Below are 21,987 nucleotides of genomic sequence, written 5' to 3'. Positions count from 1 at the left end.
TTTAGCCAGTCTGTCACAGGAGTCTGTGAGAGAAGATCCCCGGAGTGGGATGGATGAAGGAAGTGCTGCAGCCGACCTTAGTGACCTGGGTCCACTGGCACAGGAAAGGGACATTGATAGAAAGCCTGACTCTCCATAAGAAGGAAAGGATGAGTACGGAATGTGAGAAGAAGAGAACTGTTATGAATGAGTCACCGTAGGAGGCAAAAACAGAAATGCTAGCTAAGTCCAGAAAACCAGAGAAGTTGGCAGCTATCAGATTGCAGACCCCTGAACCTATCAACAACAACTAGCAGTAGCCGTGGGGGGTTCCTACGGTGCCCTAGACCCCTCGATCACAGCTGGAGAACTACATAGCCTAAAGACAGAAAGGGAAATCTAAACTGTCCCAGAGCAGACCCCAAAGCAATAGGCAGCCCCCAACATATAATGACGGTGAAGCAAGAAGAAAAAAACACTAACACAGATAGAAAGATAGACTGAGCAAATGATGGGGCCCAAGCTAACTGGATAGGAAAGGATAGGAAAGCTGCTGTCTGCAATCTGCAAAAAAACCCTATCAAAATAAGAGCCAACTGACTGACAGGGAAAAAGGCCTTGAAGACGCTAGGCTTCAAAAAGACTATATCAGTACTCAGGTATTTTCTGAAGACAGAGCAAACCGACAAAAAGGAATTCAGCTCACCCCGGCAGGGAATGGCAGAATCCAGAAAAGCAAGGCAAACTAAAACCAAAACACAAATGCAAAAAGGCAAAGCAGAAAACTTAGCTTTTGAGGAGCAGGAATCAGACTGGTCTCCTAGAATTCCACAGAGAAATCACCAGCGAGGCAGAAGGGCGTCGGCTGCCTTATATCCAGTCAGAGATCCCCGTCGCCCAGTCATCCTCTCCCAGCTCAGGTGCTTGGTAATCAGCCTCACTACCTTCCTTCACCAGAAGAGGGAGTTCATCAGACCTCAATGGTGAAGGGGAAAATGAACTCATAACAGTACCTCCCCCCTGAGGAGGGGTCACCGAACCCTCATCCACGCCACCAGGGCGATCAGGGTGAGCCCAATGAAAGGCACGCACCAATCTTTTGGCATGAATATCAGAGGCAGAGACCCAGGAATTATCCTCCTGACCATAACCCTTCCACTTAACCAAATACTGGAGTCTCCGTCTAGCCAGACGGTAATCCAGTATCTTCTCTACCTCATATTCCATGTTACCTTCAACCAATACAGGGTCCGGAGGTGGCACCCCAGGAACTACTGGTTCAACAAACCTCTTCAACAAGGACTTATGAAACACATTATGGATTTTAAATGTGACAGGAAGAGCCAACCGAAAAGAGACCGGATTAATGATCTCCAAAATCTTGTAAGGCCCAATAAATCTAGGCTTAAACTTAGGAGAAGCTACCTTCATAGCGATATTTTTTGATGATAACCAAACCATATCACCCACCTTAAACTGGGGACCAACGGTCCTATGTCGGCTGGAAAACCGCTGGGCCTTTTCCTGGGAGAGAGATAACTTATCCACCACTTGGTCCCAGATCTGGTGCATTTTCTCCCCCACAGTGTCAACACCTGGGCAAGCAGAAGGCTCCACCTGCCCTGAAGAAAATCGAGGATGAAACCCAAAGATACAAAAAAAAGGTGACATCAAAGTGGCAGAACTAGCTCTATTATTTAAAGCAAATTCGGCCAAGGGCAAAAATGAAACCCAATCATCCTGATCAGCGGAAATAAAACATCTCAAATACGACTCCAAGGTCTGGTTTGTTCTCTCCGTCTGCCCATTGGTCTGAGGGTGAAACGCAGAGGAGAAGGACAACTGAATTCCCAGCTTAGAACAGAACGTCGTCCAAAATCTAGACACAAACTGAACTCCTCTGTCAGATACAATGTTCTCAGGAATCCCGTGCAAGCGAATCACCTGTTGCAAAAACAGGGGCACCAACTCAGAAGAAGATGGCAACTTAGGGAGTGGTACAAGATGAACCATCTTAGAGAAACTATCACAAATCACCCAAATAACAGTCATTCTCTGAGAGACAGGCATATCAGAGATGAAATCCATTGAAATATGGGTCCATGGCCTCCTGGGGACCGGCAAAGGCATCAACAACCCACTAGAGTGAGAACAAGGTTTAGACCGGGAGCAAGTCCCACAGGACTGCACAAAATTCCTGACATCACGAGACAAGGTGGGCCACCAAAAAGACCGACTCACCAGATCTCTAGTACCAAAAATACCTGGATGACCAGCCAATGCAGACCAATGAACTTCAGACATCACTCTCTTCTTCCACTGGTCAGGAACATACAACTTTCCACTGGGACAACGCTCAGGTTTGTCCTCCTGGAACTCTTTCAGAGCACGTCTCAAATCGGGCGAGATGGCAGAAAGAACTACCCCTTCGCCTAAGATGGTAGCAGGCTTGGTCACCACAGGAGAATCAGCAAAGAAGCTCCTAGAAAGAGCGTCAGCCTTGACATTCTTAGTGCCAGGAAGAAAAGAGACCACAAAATCAAAACGTGTAAAAAACAAGGCCCACCTAGCCTGCCTAGGGTTCAAGCGTTTGGCCGACTCCAGGTAAATCAAATACTTGTGGTCAGTGAGGACCACGACTTGATGTTTAGCTCCCTCCAACCAATGTCTCCACTCCTCAAATGCCCATTTCATGGCCAACAGTTCCCGATTCCCCACATCATAGTTACGTTCAGATGGGGAGAACTTTCGGGAAAAGAAAGCACAGGGATTTATTTTAGATGTTACAGGATCTTTTTGGGACAAAACAGCTCCTGCACCAATCTCAGAAGCGTCCACCTCTACCTGGAACGGGAGTGAGACATCAAGTTGCCGCAAAACCGGGGCAGAAGTGAATCTTCGCTTCAGCTCCTGAAAGGAAGAAACAGCCTTCGGAGACCAATTCAACACATCAGCACCCTTCTTAGTCAGATCAGTCAATGGCTTGGCAATACTAGAAAATTTTGCTATAAATTTCCAATAAAAATTAGCAAAACCCAAAAACTTCTGAAGGGCCTTCAAAGAAGTGGGCTGAACCCAATCATAAATGGCCTGTACCTTGGCCGGGTCCATTTCAATAGTTGACGGAAACAAAATAACTCCCAAAAATGAAATCCTCTGTACCCCAAAAAGGCATTTCGATCCTTTGACATACAGGGAATTCTCCCTCAAGATCCGGAACACCGTCCGAACATGTTCCACATGAGAATCCCAATCCTTGGAGAAGATCAAAATATCATCCAGATAGATAATCAAAAATTTATCCACAAAGTCTCAGAAAATGTCGTTCATGAAGCACGGGAAGACAGAAGGGGCATTAGTGAGCCCAAAAGGCATCACCAGGTACTCAAAATGTCCCTCTGGAGTATTAAACGCCGTCTTCCATTCATCCCCATGCTTAATGCGAATAAGATTATACGCCCCCCTGAGGTCAAGCTTGGTAAACCAGCAAGCACCTTTAACTCTGGAGAATAGATCCGAAATCAGGGGTAACGGATACTGATATTTAATAGTATTTTTGTTGAGGGCACGATAATCAATACAAGGCCTTAATGAACCATCCTTTTTGGCCACGAAAAAAAACCCCAGCACCTAATGGTGAAGAGGATGGTCTAATATGACCCTTCTCCAATGCCTCCTTAATATAGGATCGCATAGCCTCGTGCTTCGGTACAGATAAATTGAAGAGCCGACCCTTGGGAAATTTACACCCCGGGCTCAGTTCAATTGCACAGTCATAACTCCTATGAGGAGGCAAAGACGCAGACTCATTCTCACTAAATACATCATAAAAGTCCGCCAAATAGTCAGGAACATCATGCGACTGAGGAGAGATGGAAAAAACCGGAGCCTCACTAAGGGCACACCAACAACCCCAACTCACCACAGACACAGATTTCCAGTCCAAAACTGGATTATGAATTTGCAACCAGGGAAACCCCAGAACAATGGTATCATGCAAATTATGCAACACCAAAAATCTGTAATTTTCTTGATGGTTTGGGGCGACCCGCATTACCACCTGGGTCCAAAACTGAGGTTTATTTTTCGCCAAAGGAGTAGCATCAATCCCCCTCAAAGGGATAGGCATCCGTAGAGGTGTCATAGGAAATCCACAACGTTTAGCAAAATCCAAGTCCATTAGGTTAAGGGCTGCTCCCGAATCCACAAAAGCCTTGGCGGAAAATGTGGACAGGGAGCAGATCAGAGTAATTGCCAGAAGTAACTTAGGTTGAACACCACCCACAGAAAACGTGTGTGCAAAACGTTTCTCTCGTTTAGGACAGACAGAAATAATATGCGAGGCATCTCCACAAAAAAACACAGCTTATTACGCTTTCTGAACTCCTGACGTTGCTCCCTGGTCAAAACTCTATCACATTGCACAGGTTCAGACACTTGTTCAACAGGTGGCAACACCTCTCGTGCAGTCCTGCGTTCACGTAAACGCCGATCAACCTGAATGGCTAATGACATAGAATCGTCCAGACCAGAGGGAACAGGAAATCCCACCATAGTATCTTTTACGGCTTCTGACAAACCCTTCCGAAAGAGAGCTGCCAAGGCATTATCATTCCAGGCAGTAAGGACCGCCCACTTTCGGAATTTTTAACAGTACAATTCTGCAGAATCTCGACCCTGGCTCAATGCCAACAGGGTCTTTTCAGCCTGATCAATAGCATTAGGTTCGTCATACAACAACCCCAAGGCTTGAAAAAATGCGTTCACATTAGTCAGACTAGGATCATCAGGTTTCAAAGAAAACTCCCAATCCTGGGGATCGCCACGCAGCAAAGAGATGACAATTTTAACCTGCTGCGCGGAGCTCCCTAACGAGTTAGGCTTCAAGGCAAAAAATAATTTACAATTATTTTTGAAATTCAAAAATTTAGACCGATCCCCAAAAAACACATCAGGAGTAGGGATCTTTGGTTCAGCAGCATGTGAATGAGCAAGGTAGGCGGAAATTCCCCGCACTTCCGCAGCGAGCTGCTCCACACGATCAGACAATTGCTTTATCTCCATTGAGAGAAAAAAAAAAATTCCCCCTATGGCCTCAGAGATATAGAGGAAAAAATATACACACTTTTTTTTTACAATTCTTTCCTGCTATTGAGTACCCTAGGATCTGCGGTATGGCTGGTGATTCTGTTATAAATGAGTCACCGTAGGAGGCAAAAACAGAAATGCTAGCTAAGTCCAGAAAACCAGAGAAGTTGGCAGCTATCGGATTGCAGACCCTTGAACCTATCAACAACAACTAGCAGTAGCCGTGGGGGGTTCCTACGGTGCCCTAGACCCCTCGATCACAGCCGGAGAACTACATAGCCTTAAGACAGAAAGGGAAATCTAAACTGCCCCAGAGCAGACCCCAAAGCAATAGGCAGCCCCCAACATATAATGACGGTGAAGCAAGAAGAAAAAACACTAACACAGATAGAAAGATAGACTGAGCAAATGATGGGGCCCAAGCTAACTGGATAGGACAGGATAGGAAAGCTGCTGTCTGCAATCTGCAAAAAACCCTATCAAAATAAGAGCCAACTGACTGACAGGGAAAAAGGCCCTGAAGACGCTAGGCTTCAAAAAGACTATATCAGTACTCAGGTATTTTCTGAAGACAGAGCAAACCGACAAAAAGGAATTCAGCTCACCCCAGCAGGAAATGGCAGAATCCTGAAAAGCAAGGCAAACTAAAACCAAAACACAAATGCAAAAAGGCAAAGCAGAAAACTTTCAGAAAGTTGTGGGAAGCAGGGTGTGTTGCAGTCCGCGCTGCCGAGATTCACAAATCACCTGGGATGCAAGATGTTGTAGCAGTGTACTCCTTTATTTCCTCCTACGCGTTTCGGCGCCCTTCCTGGCACCTTCCTCAGGGAACAACTTTCTGAAGGTTTTTCCACGTGCGAGTGGGTGGTGGAGGTCCTGCAGCAGCTGATTCTGTGATATGCTCTAAAGCCAGTTGTGGGTTACACAACTGGAATAGGTGAGTGGAACTGTATTATACCGCTCATACTTCTAGTGTCACTAGTGATAGGGCACTATTGCGCCTCTTGTTCCCCCCACCATTTTTGTATTAAAGCAGAAAACTTAGCTTTTGAGGAGCAGGAATCAGACTGATCTCCTAAAATTCCACAGAGAAATCACCAGCGAGGCAGAAGGGCGTCGGCTGCCTTATATCCAGTCAGAGATCCCCGTCGCCCAGTCATCCTCTCCCAGCTCAGGTGCTTGGTAATCAGCCTCACTACCTTCCTTCACCAGAAGAGGGAGTTCATCAGACCTCAATGGTGAAGGGGAAAATGAACTCATAACAGAGAACTAAGGATTAGGGTTAGAGGAGAACCCTTCCCAAGTTCTATGCGCAAGGCCGGGGTCCGGTCCCCGAGGTTGTATGGATACTAATGGTCCTGCAGCAGACACCGGAGGAATAGAAGTTGTCACCACTTTATTCCCACACCAGACTTGGGGGTACAACAGCATCGTGAGTGAGCCGGGACTAGGTAGTAAGGAGTCCCCGAAGCAGGCTGCAGCTGTCTGTCGTACAAGTAGAGTTCATAGGAACATCTGACAGGAGGAACTCCAGTGTAACTCAGTACTGTGAGTACTTCACTAAAGGCGCAATAAGGGAGACGTTCAGAGAAGGCACATGCTGGCGGAGTGTTGGAAAGGAGTACTTCATCTGTCCTGGAAGTTGGCTGAGCTCCTGACCCGGAGGACACGGTACAGATGCGGGTCCTTCTACCACAACAGACTGTGAGTACAGCTTTGGAACTACATGCCCTGGTGTCCTCCACTTATTCCTGCGTCAACCTGCCCGACACTGCTACGTCCCCTGCACCTGACACTACACCATCTACGTGTCACTTCACCTACACTGCCCTGGGACTACAGCCCTGCCTGTGGAGGGCTATAACATCATTGCTGCACCACACCATCTGTCCCAGAGGATCTGTCTGCAGCGTCGGCTTAACATCTTCATTGCCAAACACCACAGGTGGCGTCACGACTCATTCATTCATAAACGCTAATCATCATAAGCACACTGAACATTCTCCTTTTACAATGGGCACCCAGGGCCAAGGGCCGGGTCCCAGCTGCCGTGACATCTCCCATTGAAGCTCATCGGGCCCGGTACCGAGTACCCCGCCAGCCCTGGGAGGGCGACCCAATTTGGCGTCACGAACAGGATGATGAAGCCCGGTGCCACCGGGTTCTGTGTGCCTAAGATTTATTGGACTTAAAGATTGCTGCCAATGTACAGAATAACCAAATTGATATACCATGAAATGGACTCTAAAAATGGCCGCCGGCGCAGAGAAGAAGGGCGTGACAACATGGGTGGTCCTAAGAAAAGACCGTGAACTGTCCTGGGCCTCCCCTGCCTGAACTTCTATGCAACCACAACATGGCCCACCCCCTGAGGGGTTCGTATACTGGCTTGGTATGGAGGAGTGGGAGGAGGATGCCGCCCCCGGAGGGAGGGGCGGGAGCCGGTGGCAAGAAAGGAGTCCAGACAGGAAGAAGGAAGAGAGAGCGCCATGATGGAAGAAGGAGGGAGGCCCGAAGAGCGCAATGTGAACCCACAAGCAGGAAGAGGATGTCCAGAAGTTCTCTCCTGGAAGCAGCACAAGCGACCAGCTTCCAGCACCCCAGGAGGAGACCACCAACATTAAAGAGCATACCAAAAACTAACTCTGTTACCCAGGAGGGTATTTGCACCATTGTGCCTGTTTTTTCTATTTTTCTATTTTTTGTTATCATGATGTTTCCCTGTTGATTCCAGTTTTGTTGCCCAGTTTTATTGGCAGCGTTTTTCTTATTGAACTGCAGTGATCATGAACTTGGAGTGTATCACAAACTTTCTTGTACATAGTTGCACCTCTTTAGGTGCCCTTTCTTGGTTTTACTTAAGTCTTTTTGAGAATAAGGACTACCTCACTAATTAGCGTTTTAGGTTTGGAATAAGGACATTTCAAGACATCTTGGCTGGATCAATGTCTATATTCCGCGTATTAATAATGTTTAGCATTTTTTAAAGAAAAAGTAAATAGTGAATGTTTCATAGAAATCAGACTAGTGCTAATATTTGAATTAAGATTTAAAATTTGCAGGTGGCGAACCAGGCATCAGCGGTTGTCACTTAAGGTTAATAGTAGAAAGTAGAAAATGTGAAAGAAGAGATGATGAAGAAATGTGTTAATAATAATACTTGAAGTGGTAGTGAGTTACTGCCAATAGCACTTTTCAATTAGGTACTGTATTAGGACATAGATAGTTCGTTAAAAATTGTTTGCAACGTTCAAGAGTGAGTGCCTCCCACATTGGGAAGTTTAGATAAGAACTGTTTATTTAGCATTACAAAAATTTTGTATGTTCCTGTATTTGTCCATCTTTGCTTCTTTTGCAGCCCGCGGACGTGCTGTGTTTAACGGGGGGTATGTGGTGCCCCTGAGGGTTCAGTCGCCACAGAGGTACTGCACCTCCTCCTGAGGTGTGGTACCCCACCATCCAGATAAGGTGGAGACACCTGACCACACTCCAGCGTCGGCTTAACATCTTCATTGCCGAACACCACAGGTGGCGTCACGACTCATTCATTCATAAACGCTAATCATCATAAGCACACTGAACATTCCCCTTTTACAATGGGCGCCCAGGGCCACGGGCCGGGTCCCAGCTGCCGTGACATCTCCCATTGAAGCTCATCGGGCCCGGTACCGAGTACCCGGCCAGCCCTGGGAGGGCGACCCAGTGGCTCCGGCGCACTGCTCTGCCCTGTTGAGGGCAGAGCAGAATACTGCAGTGCGCAGGTGCTGGACCTCTCCCGGTGCCTGCGCACTGCAGTATTCTGCTCTGCCCTCAACAGGGCAGAGCAGTGCCCCTGCGCCGGAGCCACGACAGGCAGCAAAGAAGAGGATGGCATTGTATGGATATGGGAGGCGCCGGACCGGACCACAAGACCCATTGGACCAGACCGGACGCTAGGGTGAGTATAATCTAACTTGTTTTTCTTATCTTTCAGGTTACATCGGGGGCTTATCTACAGCATTACAGAATGCTGTAGACAAGCCCCTGATGGCGGTGCTGGCACCTCATAGTCAAAAAAAGGGGTGACAGATTCCCTTTAAAAGTTAAAGTTTCTCCTTCTGTAGAGCACCAAGTTAGTGTCTAAAGGTACTGTCACACTTAGCGATGTACCAGCGATCCCGACCAGCGATATGACGAGGTCAGGATTGCTGGTGCATCGCTAAGTGGTCGCTAGTGAGCTGCCACACAGGCAGATCTCACCAGCGACATCGCAGGGGTCGGGGGTTGCTACTTACCTGTCAGACGAGGCGATCCTGACGTCCTCCCGCCCACGTCCACGCGTCGCTCGTCATCACAGCAGGAAGCCCCAGCAGGAAGCTGACGACGAGAAACGGCCCAGGCCGTTCTCGCGCGATCAGCGATAACCAGCGGGGGAGTGGTCGGAGGTAAGTATCACACATAGCGATATCGCTAGCAATATCGCTGCTACGTCACAAAAACCAGTGACGTTATAGCGATATTGCTAGCGATATCGCTTAGGCCTCTTTCACACATCCGGTTTTTGTAATCCGGCACGATGCGGCGAAATTTTTCATAACCGGATCCAGCACCGGTTCCGGTTTTGTCCCATAAGCTTTCATGTTCGCCGCATCGTGCCAGATGGTTATGCGTCGTGTCTGGTTGTTGCCGGACACGGCAAAAATTAGCCGTCCGGCATCTGCAAAAAAACATTCTCTGCAACGTTTTTTGTCAGCGCCGGACCGGCTTTTTCCACAGCGCATGCCCGGACTCTGTGAATGTTAACCCCACAAGTGCCCGGCGAGAGAGAGAGAGATCTCTCTCTGTCACCCAGACACTTGTGAGAGATCTCTCTCGCCAGGCACTTGTGGGGTTAACACTCACAGTGTCTGGGTGAGAGAGAGAGATCTCTCTGTGGGGTTAACCCCTCAAGTGCCCGGCAAGAGAGAGAGATTCTCTCGCCTGGACACTAAGTGTTAACCCCACATGTCTCTCTCTCTTTCCACCCCCTCTCCTCTCCCCTCCCCTCTCCTCTCCTACCCTCCCCTCACCTCCCTTTCAGCAGCTGTCTCTCTCAGCGGCTGCCTCTGTCCACCTCCTCCTGCGGCTCCTTTAAATCACGTCCGAGCCGTATCAGACGCCGCACACACATCCGGTGTCACGGCTGCAGGCCGGATCCGGCGGCCCGGCTTTTCGCCGCACGCCGCCGGACCCCACACACCGGATGTGTGAAAGTAGCCTTAGTGTGACAGGCCCTTAAGTCATGTGACAAGGCCCTTTAACCCCTTTCCGACACAGCTGTTTTTCCAGTCCTTCTACCAAGAGCCATTCATTTTTTATTTTTCCATCTACCTAGCCATATGAAGGTTTCTATTTTGTAGAATGAATTGTACTTTTGAATGACACCATTTATAGTATTACGTGATGTCCTGGAAAATGGGAAAATAAATTTCAAATGTGTTGAAATGCAATATGATTCTCCAGGTCAGTAAAATTATGGAGATACCAAAATGCAAAGTTTTTTTTTTTATTATTATTTAAGTGGTGAAAAAAATCAGAAATTTAGAAAAAAAAAATTTGCTTATGTTCTCTCGCACCAATAAACAAATAATAATAAATAAATGAGAGAGGAACAAAAATAAGATATATCACGTTTGTCAATCTCTCTGATGTTACTAGTGTTCCCTACTAACTTTGTGTTATATAAACCACAAAACTTGACACTTCTTGCTGACCTGGCCAAGTAATGTGCTTCCGTGCATCGAGCATGATGTGTAATGACCGCTATGTTCTTACACATGTGGTTATCTAGCGGTTACATGTTTGAGCATGTTATACTGACCAGCGCTTTGCAATGTATTAATGCACGGTCACAATGATCTGCAGCCAAGTCATCTCTGAACAAATTCTTCTGAAAACCGTAGATCTTTGGTGAATTACCAAAATTTTGAAAAACCCACAAGAACCCAAGTAGATTCAGCAGAGTAATAGTAAAGTAGTGCTCGTACCTAGACAGAAGACAGGGGACTTCAGGTGGCTCCCCTTATGTATTAGGTTATATAGTACAATATGGCCCCCACTGTTCATAAGACAATTCCCATAAACTAACAATGCAAATTAAATTGAAATTCATGATTAGTTACCTTTTTTCTTCTTCCTCTTGCAGTACAGGCAGTACACAATTAACAGCATGGGGATAATGAGAAGTGTAGTCAGATACAAAAATCTGATATCTAGAACAAAAGCTGAAGCATTTTACTGTTAATTACAGAAATATAATAACACATTTTAATACACACAATCTCCAAGGGGGACTGTTACGCCTTGTGGAGAGTGCCAAGATGGCGTAAGGAGACTTAAAGGCCATGCAAATCTCCTCTGGGAATTCAAATATGCAAATTGTGTCTGCAAAGAGAAAGAGAAGAGGACTCTAGTGCCGCCTATTGGAATTAACGATCCTAAAATTCAATATCGACCCATTAACATTTTAGGATTGACACATCCATTAGGTGGCACTAGTGTCCAAGTCTTCTTCCTCTTCGAAGAGAATATTGACTTATCAAATTACAAGGTGAAACTGTTTTCGTATTCATTGCATTCCTGATTCAGGAGGAGAGAGAAATGACTTTACAATAAAATCCTATGTAGAATTCATCATCCTTTACGTAGAAGATGTACCCGTGCCTCCCCCGTATATGCTATGGAGAAGTACAGGTATAGCGGTTGCAGAGGTTGCCCCATAATCACAGAAGAGTATTAACATGAAGGGTAATAGATTGGAGGTCCTGCATATGTTTCAGGGCCTGGTCCATATTTAGTAGAAAAGCCACAGAAGAGGACTAAAAATCCTTCAAAAATACAGCTGAAAAAGGGGCAGCACCGCTTACCAGCCCAGGTCTCTGAACAAATGCACTACAGCAGTGTTTCCCATCTCGGGTCCTAAAGAGCCACCAACAGGTCATGTTTTAAGAATTTCCTTAGTATTGCATAGCTGATGGAATTCTTGCCTGTACTTTTGATGCAATTATCACCTGGGCAATACTAGGAATTCCTGAAATCATGACCTGTTGGTGGTTCTTGAGGACTGAAGTTGGGGGAACACTGCACTACAGGATGCAGCAAACCCATATAGCAAAGATGTTGCAAAACACAGGTGCAAAACACTAAATAGACGGACATTCACAACCTACCAGTTCATGGAGGGGGTGACTGCTTAGTATACATTTGCACAATAGAGGCCTGTATAGGGCACTGTTCACATGCAGGTAATGCATAGTGTCTGATTCTCAGCCTATTAGTCACACCTATACTATTCACTTTGCTATATGGGTTGGCTGCATCCTGTAGTGCATTTGTTCAGACACCTGGGCAGATAAGGCCTCTTTCACACTTCCGTTTTTTCTAGTCAGTTAAAATCCGCCAAAATGGCGGAAAGCGGATCCGTTTGTAACTGATGCAAACGGATGCCACCGGACCGTTTTTTTGACGGATCCGTTGAATGCATAAAAGAGAGAGAGAGAGAGAACTGGCGGATTTTGACTGATGGTCAAAAACGGAAGTGTGAAAGAGGCCTAAGCGGTGCTGCCCTTTTTCAGCTGTATTTCTGGTCCATATTTAGACTATAATTTATGAGCTACAAACTATTTTCAGGAGGTAAATAACCAAGTGCCCAAATCTTTACATATAAAACTTGAAAGAGGCTTTTCAGGTAACATAAAATATTCACACACGAGTTTTACAGTACATTGTAAACTATATAACTGGCTATTATAGTTCTATTCATCTTGTAGCTGTCTGATCAGAGTTCTCACAACTTGGTCTGTACTCAACACAGGACAGCATTTCTGGTGTTGGTACATGAAGGCACAGTGTGTGAAGGGAGATGGTTGACTTCATATTTCAGTAGTTAAGCCAGCCCCCTTCATTTACTGCTCTAGCTATGTGCCCACAGACATAATGCTGTCTACTAAGACCAGGGATGGAGCAGCTACTGAAGGGTTGTATCACCTAGCCTAATAAAACATCACTAACTTCTGTAATTCACAATTTAAGGATTATTTTTTGCCTTGGAAACTCATTATCCTCTTAAAATCCTGGTCTGGGTCTTAAAAAGGACCTTTTACCAGTTTGGACAAAATACGGAATAGTGGCTGTAGAGCTGAATAAAACATTTTTTTCTTTTTTAATTTCTCCTCTCCATTGCAAGTTAAATTGTGGTCATAATTTATGTAAAGTCCAGGGGGGGTGAAGGAGTATTACCAGAAATTTTTCACTGGGGGAGTGTACTTTTTCCCCTGCATGAGCTTGACCAATCATAAGCAGGCCGCAGTGTACAGGGCAAAAAAGCACACACACAGTTGTTTACAACAGGTTTTCTCCTGTGTGAGACAGTCAGTCTGCTCAGTCACTGGTCTCACTGCAGAACTGAGCATGATTACAAAGTGCCAGATTTAGAGCAGAGATGAATGTGAATGCATACAACTTTCAGCTTTAATCTTATAAAAGTTAGTGTGGGGGAGGGTAAGTACAGCAGAGCTGACAGCACTATTAGAAGAGAGTTGTAGCTGCAGAGGAGTTTGTAATTAGACAAAACACAGCTCTGCTGTACTGCTCCCCCCCCCATGCCATGAGATGAAAGGTGAAAGATGTATGCAATCACACTACGTCACTACGGTGACTCATTCATAGCACACACTCAGCTCTGTTCTAAACACTTGTAATTACTCACAGCTCTGAGTGCGAGCTGTGAGGAGAGCAGACTGTATGTCATTACGTAAGAAACCTTATTTTCAGAAATTCATACCTATATACACAAAAAATATAAATTCCCATGTTAGAACTGACTAACCATATCATTAACCCATCAAATAAAATCATATGGAAACTAACAAAATATACTCTAAGTTTACTCTAGATAACCACCTACCCAAAAATATTAACCTAATAAAATGGGAAAAAGATCTACAAAATAACTTTACATCTGCTCAATGGAATAATGCCCTAAAACCTTCATATCCAGCTACCAAATCAGCATCCTTGCAGGAAACCCACTTGAAATTAATATGCAGGATGTATTTTGAACCGCCAAGACTACCATTATGTTGGAGGAACTGTAAAGAAGTAACTAATATCACTCACATATTTTAGAAATGTGCAATTATTAAAGCATTATGGCAGGAAGCATTAGATTTAATACAGAGAGTAACACAGATACAATTACCACTGTCTCCCAAACTCGTTTAATTCAGATTTTGATAGTCATGAAAATCCTTATTGCCTCACACTGGGGACAATCAAAAATACCCACAATAAGAAACATTATTGAAAAAGTCTCAAAAAAATGATGAATATATCTTTGCAGTAAGAAATAACTCCACTTCATATGCATACAGATGGCATGTATGGTACAAAGAATTTACAACAAGAAGGAACCCCCCCACTCAATCTCATTTAACTAAGGAAAAACAAAAGAGACTGAATGAATATAAATTAAATATCGGTAATGAAGCAGGTAATCACAAAAGTTCTACTCCAGTTATTACAACAATAGTTAAGACTCAACAAAAAAGAAAATTTAAAAATTGGTTTCTACTTAAGAAATAATGATCACCTCCTAACAAAGTTGCAGTAGTAACGAAACGTGCCTAGAGGTGTCACACAGCAAGCTGTATTAACATGTCACGGGGTAAGTGCAATAGATATGGACTGTGAGGTGACTGCACATTAGATTCTTAGCAGATCCTTAGCAGTTTACTATTTTCCTTCATGGCCATATGTTACTGAACTATTCAATTGATCATATTTTGGGCCTCATGGGGGTTTCTTTGTGTCTCTTTTTTTTTTTTTTTGAGATTATGCTTGATAATTCAGTCCTAATATAGGACATTTTTCTGGTATCTGGGCTACATAGTAAAGCTCACACATATGTAATATAACCTGCTGCATTGATTCCAATAATTTTTATGCCTGTGTTTTTCATCAAATAATATGTTACTGGTTTCGTATCATATTTACTGTCATAATTAATAAATTGGTGTTTCTAATTAACTGTTTACCTCTGGGATTATTTGATATAGGTTTAGTTATTGCTTATGATGGGGAAGTAAACTATCTCTCCCCACTTGATCTCTATTATCCACCTTCTAGTCCCCCGCTATAATTATTACCATGTTCATCCCTCCCATTCCTTGAAGTCTGTTATATTTCAAAGAATACAAAATAAACAATAACAATATCTTTGACAGTAAGAAATCTTACTTAGAAACCCTAAACTTTTGTGGGGGTGTGTTCTTTTCATCAGTATATTGCTGCCTGCTTATGATTGGCCAACCTCGTACAGGGGAAGCAGTACACACCTCCATTGAAAAATCTCTGGTAACATACTTTGGACTTAAAGAGGACCTATCACCAAGGTCAAAAGCATCCAGTTTTTCAATTTTTCTCCTATGTTATTCCCTGCTTCCCCAAATATTTTATTTTAAAATCCCACATAAGGTTCCAGAAATATGGCCTTTTTTAGCTGGTGCCAATTATGGTCTTTTCAAGGGGGTGGTGACAGGTCCTCTCAACTAAACTTTACAAACCAATATCTGCGCAACAGACATAAGAAATTGAAAAAAATAAAAAATATTTTACTCAGCTTTGCAGCCACTATTCCATGATGTGCCCATTTTAACATGCTCAAATGAGTGAAACTAGCCCAGTTAAGGTCACCATACTGTTAATGGAGCTGTGTTGCTATGCAAATGATAACATCCGGCGGCACCGGTTACCAGTGTTGGTGTCCATATCCTCTGGATACATCATCAATATAAAAGTAGTGGACAACTCCTTTATTAATGTAGATAATTTTTATCTGCATATTCAAAAAGCCATAAGTTAATTTTTCTGTTATTCCACCAAAATGAGAACTTGTTTTACATGTAATTTTCAATGACACCATTTGGGGTCTCTTTATTGGTTGAATTTTATTTACCCCTTCCAAAAACATCTACTTTTTGCTTTTGTATTTTCATTTTTTTTTTCCTCCACTTCTTCCAAGGTCCATAATTTTTTTTAACTTTCTGTCGATATGACTGTATTAGGGCTTTATTTTTGTGGGACAAGTTGTACTCTTAATTAACCCCATTTATTTTACTATACAATCTACAATTGTACCAATAGGGTTGATTCATTTCATGGTTTTTTAGACCGCACTTTTTAAAGTCATACCAAATATACTTACTTTTTAGTATTTTTTTTTTCATATTTTTATTTTTTATGGAGAATAGCTGCGGCTTATAGAGGCAAATGATGGCTTAATAATACAGTAATGATCTGCTGAGAATAGAGTTGACTCAGGCTCTGAGTTCAACCCATTTTTTTGCTCCTGACCTGCGCAGATGAAATGCAGATGTCAGAAAGGGGTTAAAGAGGTTGTGCAATCAAAAAAGACCCAATGCTTAAATCAGGTGTTTATGTTGAATGCTATTTTTCAAAATGTTTCCAATGTCATGGATTGGATAGATGAATGGATTTTCCACATCACTATCTATCACATAAAAACTAAAATCTTTCAGTTTTCACACATGACAAACTTTGTTCTTTTTTTTTCTGTACAGAAAACTTTTCAGTAGTCTCATTATCATCACAGACAGGATTATAGTGAAAGGCAACACGTCTCTATAGTGCAGTAGATAATACAGGATCCACCATTCACAGTATGTAATGTCACAGGGACATGAAAAAGAAATCAAAACTTGATTTAAACAATAGGTCAATTTCTGAAGACACAATCACTTTTCCTATTCCTGGAAGAAAATAACAATTCTGCAATTTTTTTTCTTTACATTTCACATGTATAACTATTTAGCATTTACCATGTGGTCTAAATAATGTTTTATGGTGATACCAAATTGTGAAGGAAATGTATAATCAAAAAAAGTATAATAGCAGTAGTGTTACATTTAGTTGACAAAAGGTGGAAAATGGATTTACCAGTATTGCAAACATATTATAACATATCATACTATTGCTTTCCCTGGAATTGTCAAACATGTCATCTCAGCGACTGGACCCTGAGCTTCAAAGGGAAACAAATGGTCTGAAACTTGGCAAAATATTTCTTATTTACTGTATAGGTAGGAGTGGGGCAGATACCGGATATTTGAAATGCAAGGCCCTAAATTAGCCCATCGTCCAGTTACATACAGCAATTTTTTATATAGTCCAATCCAGTTGATCCTATCCTGGAAATTTGAGTCCTGGACCAGGGATATAAATGCTGGGTTGCACAAGAAAGGTTGTTCACATGTGAGGGCCTGTCTTAGCTGCTGTGATCCATAATACAAGAAAAAGATAACTGTAGGCGGAAACGTTTAGGTATTTCTGTTATTTCTCCCTTTATATTTTAGACCTGTTTTGCATATTTGTGCATCATTTAATTTCTATCTTTTTATGTCTTTTATTGTAAGCACTACATATTTGTATAATAAAGCTTAAAATCTTTAATAATATTACACACTTGAGAGGATGTTCTATTGCCGGCGCCGGTTGCAGTGGGTGCATGACCACAAGTGTGAGATTTGCATACATGCGGTCATGTGCCAACTAGTTGTGAGCAACCTTGCTTAATGCAAGTGTATTGAGTGAGGCCAAAAACAGTCTAGTCAGAATATGGCCGGAAGCATGTGTAAGGAGATGGCGGAGACCTTCGTTTGCCCCCTCTCTCCCATGTGCTGGGCCCGTACATCTTGTGTGGTGCCCGGACGGTGTACCCGTTTAGGAATGTCTGTATTAATGTTATGCACCTGTATGTTAATATGCTCTGTGTTTGCAATGACCTAATGTTATATCATTACAATGTATGTACTGTTGTAGAGTTAGGGATATCAGGGGTTATCTTTGTGGGCTGGGTTAGCAGCCTCAAAGGAGCAGGAAGCTCCTGCTTCCTGGTCAGTAGCCTGGGCACGTGTGCAGCTCCAGCCGGGGCATTGCCAGACCCCAGGAGGGGATAGAATCTGTTGCCCCGAACTTAAGGACAGCAACATGGGCATTGCCAGACCCCCGGAGGGGGATAGAATCTGCTGCCCCGGACTAAGGACAGTAACAAGGGTCCCAGGACTATGTAAACGCCCCACCAAAGGGACTTCAAGCCTCCAGATTCCAGTGTGGCGGCCTCTTTTGTCTGCCATGGCTGTTGTGGGTACAGTCGTGGATGAAGCTAGGGGGGAGGGAGAGAGCAGGAAACCAGTGCTTGTACTTTATTCATCTCTGTGATTAAAATTGTTCTCCCTTTTGGACTGCAGCTGTGACTGGAATGCATCTGTCCTGCCTATTTTCTCTACAAGATCCCGGGGTGTAAATTGACTGTGGCTTAATTAACTCGGCTGGAACTACCACCCTGGGCCACCTTGTTACATATGAAAATTGCATACTTGCAGTCACGACATTCCGCACCCAATGCCTGCACCAGCAGTGTGCGAGATGTGAAGATTCACAAGTCTGCAGTCACATAAAGTGACTGTAGACTTGTAGCCTAATGTTGGACAACCCATTTAAATCAAAACAGAGATTGTAGTCAATTCGATTGTTTGAGAGCACCCACAACTATTACACACTTATTTGCTAGCTTGGGAACATTCTATAAATGCCACACATGAGGAAACCATGTTATGCTACACTCCCACGATGAGAATTTGGTGAGTATTTGGTGTTGCAGAATTTCTCCACCTATTTGGTAAATTAGGTTACTTGTGTTTTTTTTTACATGTGCTTTAATCACATTTTTGACTACAGTTTTTTATCTCTTTCTGGCATCTCACGTTTTCAGTAAAGATGCTTTGTTTTTGATACTTCCTAGTATTAAGCTTGGACAAAACTGTATTGATACTGTTATATGTTGATTATGTGTGAGCAAATTCCCACATAAAACTCAGCCTAACCGCAATAGAAATTGAAATATTTCAGATTTGAAATGCATCACAGGTCAGTTTACATCCATTTTGCTGGAATTGTAAAATGCTGCAAATTTTGCTCAGCGAAAATATACAGTGCCGAAAAGTCATCATGGGAACTTACCCTTAAAATAATAAGCTCCATGCAGCCACAACTGAAGGGCAAATGCCAAAATGTATGGCACTCATTCAAATTTGACAACTGTATATTAAAGGAACCTCTTTACTTAGTGGTCTTTCTGCTCTTTCACAAAGAAATGGGTCCCTAACTGGGAAACCACCTCGATGACCTCTATATATGTTCCTATAGGACATATCAAAAGGGTAAAATATAGATCCCCTTTAATACTGTATAATTTATAGTACAATTATGTCTACTTACCACCACTATTACCATCATGGACATATAATTGGGTCCCATTTCCTTCTGCTTTGTACAGTGCCGGTATCTCCCATGTAACTTTACAGACATACCGCCCTCCATCGTCCTCTGTGACTCCCTCTATGGTCAGCAGTGTAGTATTATTGGTCACGTTACATGTAGTTCTATTATTTCTCACAGATGAACTGCTGTTGTTCTCGGACTTCAGTACAGAACATAACACGGTCCCGTTGTCTTCTCCATTGCTTGAGATTTGCTTTCTCCATTCAGCTCGGACCTGATGATCATTATTACTAGTCCAGTAGCAGCTTATTCTGGCAGTCTCCGATTTAGACAGATTTAGGGTTCCTGGCTGTTGAGTGATTATTTTCCCTATCACCATATCTGTATAACGAGAAAGTAATAAAGAATAATTGATTTTGATAGTTGTAGCCCCAATATCTGTATAATGAAGTCATGTTATCAAAGTGCAAGCTCCAGATTAGAGTATCACAAACATAAGCACAGAAGAGGTCTCCATAGGCAGCATCCAAAGAACACTGCTCCAGGGGCTCCACCACCAACCCTAACTTTCTATGATCATTCTTCCAATCCAAACTCCTAACATCACCATTGACTAGCCTACGGTGGAAGTTGTAGTCTTTAACATTTCCAAAGCTTGATATGGGGCTCAGCATCTTATAGCTCTGCTCTAGACATTATTATGGATCTCCACACTTGAGGATTAGGAGTGAAATTAGAAATTTGTAGTAAGTGGAAAGCCTATCTAACCTATAAGAGATGGCCACACATGCCCGTCTAACAGAGTCACTAACATGGCTGTTTTCATAACTGCGGTAGAGTTGGCATCTTGGCATGGCACCCATCAAAAAAAGCGGATTTTGAAAAGGAAAAGCAATTGCCCACCACAAATTAATCAATGCTTTGTGCATGGATCTTGTATGATGGCAAAAAGACTGTTGTACTTTTAAGTTTGGGTCAAGAGACCTGCAGCCATTCCAAACATCGCGATCTGTACTTGGACCATGAATAACAAATTTGTCGAACCGAGTTTAGGCATGTTATGGGTTTGTATATTTTCATCATGTTTGCGTGGGTTTCCTCCGGGTTCTCCGGTTTCCTACCACACCCCAAAGACATACTGATAAGGAATCTAGGTTGTGAGCTTTAATAGGGACAGTGATTATAAGGTCTGTTAAGTGCTTTAGTATTAATGGCGCTGTACAAGAAAGCAAAATCAATTAATGAGTGGAACAGGCTGCCATGAGAGGTGGCGAGTTCTCCTTCAATGGAAGTCTTCAAACAGAGGCTGGACAGACATCTGTCTGAGATGGTTTAGTGAAACCTGCATTGAGCAGGGGGTTGGACACGATGACCTTGGAGGTCCCTTCCAACATGAACATTCTAGGATTCTATGAAAATAAATAAAAGCATTCTACCGCAATTTGGATTCATATTATTTGTAGTGCATTTTACAATTTACGCAAATATGCATGGAGGTTCGCAAGGATTTACGGTATTTGGAATCTTTCAGAAAAAATAATTCTGCCAAATATGTAATAATAAACCGTTCTAAACTAGCAAGGTTTCCCTAGGAGTATTGCATGTGTCCAGTACATTGCACAGACTAGGGAGGACCATGCATGGACTGTGCTTGGATGCAATATTTACATGCCATGCAGAGGTGCTCAGTAGTATGGGGTTATTGGGTGGAGGCAATTTAGTTTTAGACAAGTAATTCAAAAGCCTTTTAATTCCTAAAATAAATGTCCACCATAACTCATTTAAGCTGTATGTACAGTATATATACAATGGAAAATCCCTTTAATTTATAGTTGACAGACAGTGTAGGTTGAAGCCACGGAAGGGGACTTTCTTTTTCTGCAAATTGCATATTTAATTATGCAAACTGCATAATGAAACTTTTAATTGAAGAAGCATTAAACTTGGTGTATGATATTGTACATGTGTTTGCAGACTATAAAACAGTTTATGGCCATTTTTTTTGCACATTGCAGGATTAAATTAGCAAATTATATATTAACTATATCATCTAAATTGAAATATAATTTATTTACAAATGGAAGTTTCTAATTTTTTGAATGAAGTAGACGAGGATTTAGGGGGTGCTCCATTGGGTTCTGTTCACATCTGCATTGGAGGTGCTTATAGCGGGAGTGAAATATGGGCATAATGATTCTGCGATGAAGGGAAGCATAGACTTTTCTACTATAGACCGGTACTCTGACCCCAGACAAGAATTCCCCTTTATAGTCTGTCACTTACAGTTATTTATTATGCAGGACGGATGGTTTATTACCATCTCTTCCTTCTCAATCACTGCATACACAGCACTAAAAAAGCCCAGTGTATACAGTAATAGGGAGCGCTAATGACATTTCTTTCTCCTGAACCAGCGGTTATGTGCTCTTTGGGTGTAGGGAGGGAAGAAGAGCTACTGGATCATAGGAGACCTAGTCAGCTCTGTATATTCAACCTTGATGTTGCATTTACACTGTAACTGGGACCAATATACCCGAGTTACAGGGAAAATCAAGTTTTAAAAAAAGACATTTAAATGTTAAAATGCCCCTCTCCCTTCTGCGG

General features: G+C 43.0%; 1 protein-coding gene across 2 annotated transcripts in view; it reads right to left on the bottom strand.

Annotated features, from left to right (window-relative positions):
* LOC141088448 (uncharacterized) overlaps positions 1–21,987 on the bottom strand; it is a 50,604-nt gene that overhangs the window by 13,775 nt on the left and 14,842 nt on the right. For both annotated transcript variants that reach the window (XM_073574521.1, XM_073574520.1), the window contains exons 2-3: positions 19,381–19,764; positions 11,208–11,309 (exon numbers count right to left, since the gene is read on the bottom strand). In XM_073574521.1, coding sequence (XP_073430622.1) covers positions 11,208–11,309; positions 19,381–19,762 — 484 coding nt within the window. In that variant the 5' untranslated portion in view covers positions 19,763–19,764. The remainder of the gene's footprint in view (positions 1–11,207; positions 11,310–19,380; positions 19,765–21,987) is intronic.

The sequence above is a fragment of the Dendrobates tinctorius genome, unplaced genomic scaffold, assembly GCF_039654945.1.
Source record: "Dendrobates tinctorius isolate UK_male_01 unplaced genomic scaffold, ASM3965494v1 ptg000039l, whole genome shotgun sequence".
Classification (NCBI taxonomy): Eukaryota; Metazoa; Chordata; class Amphibia; order Anura; family Dendrobatidae; genus Dendrobates; species Dendrobates tinctorius.
This window is presented reverse-complemented; position numbering and strand designations above follow the sequence as displayed.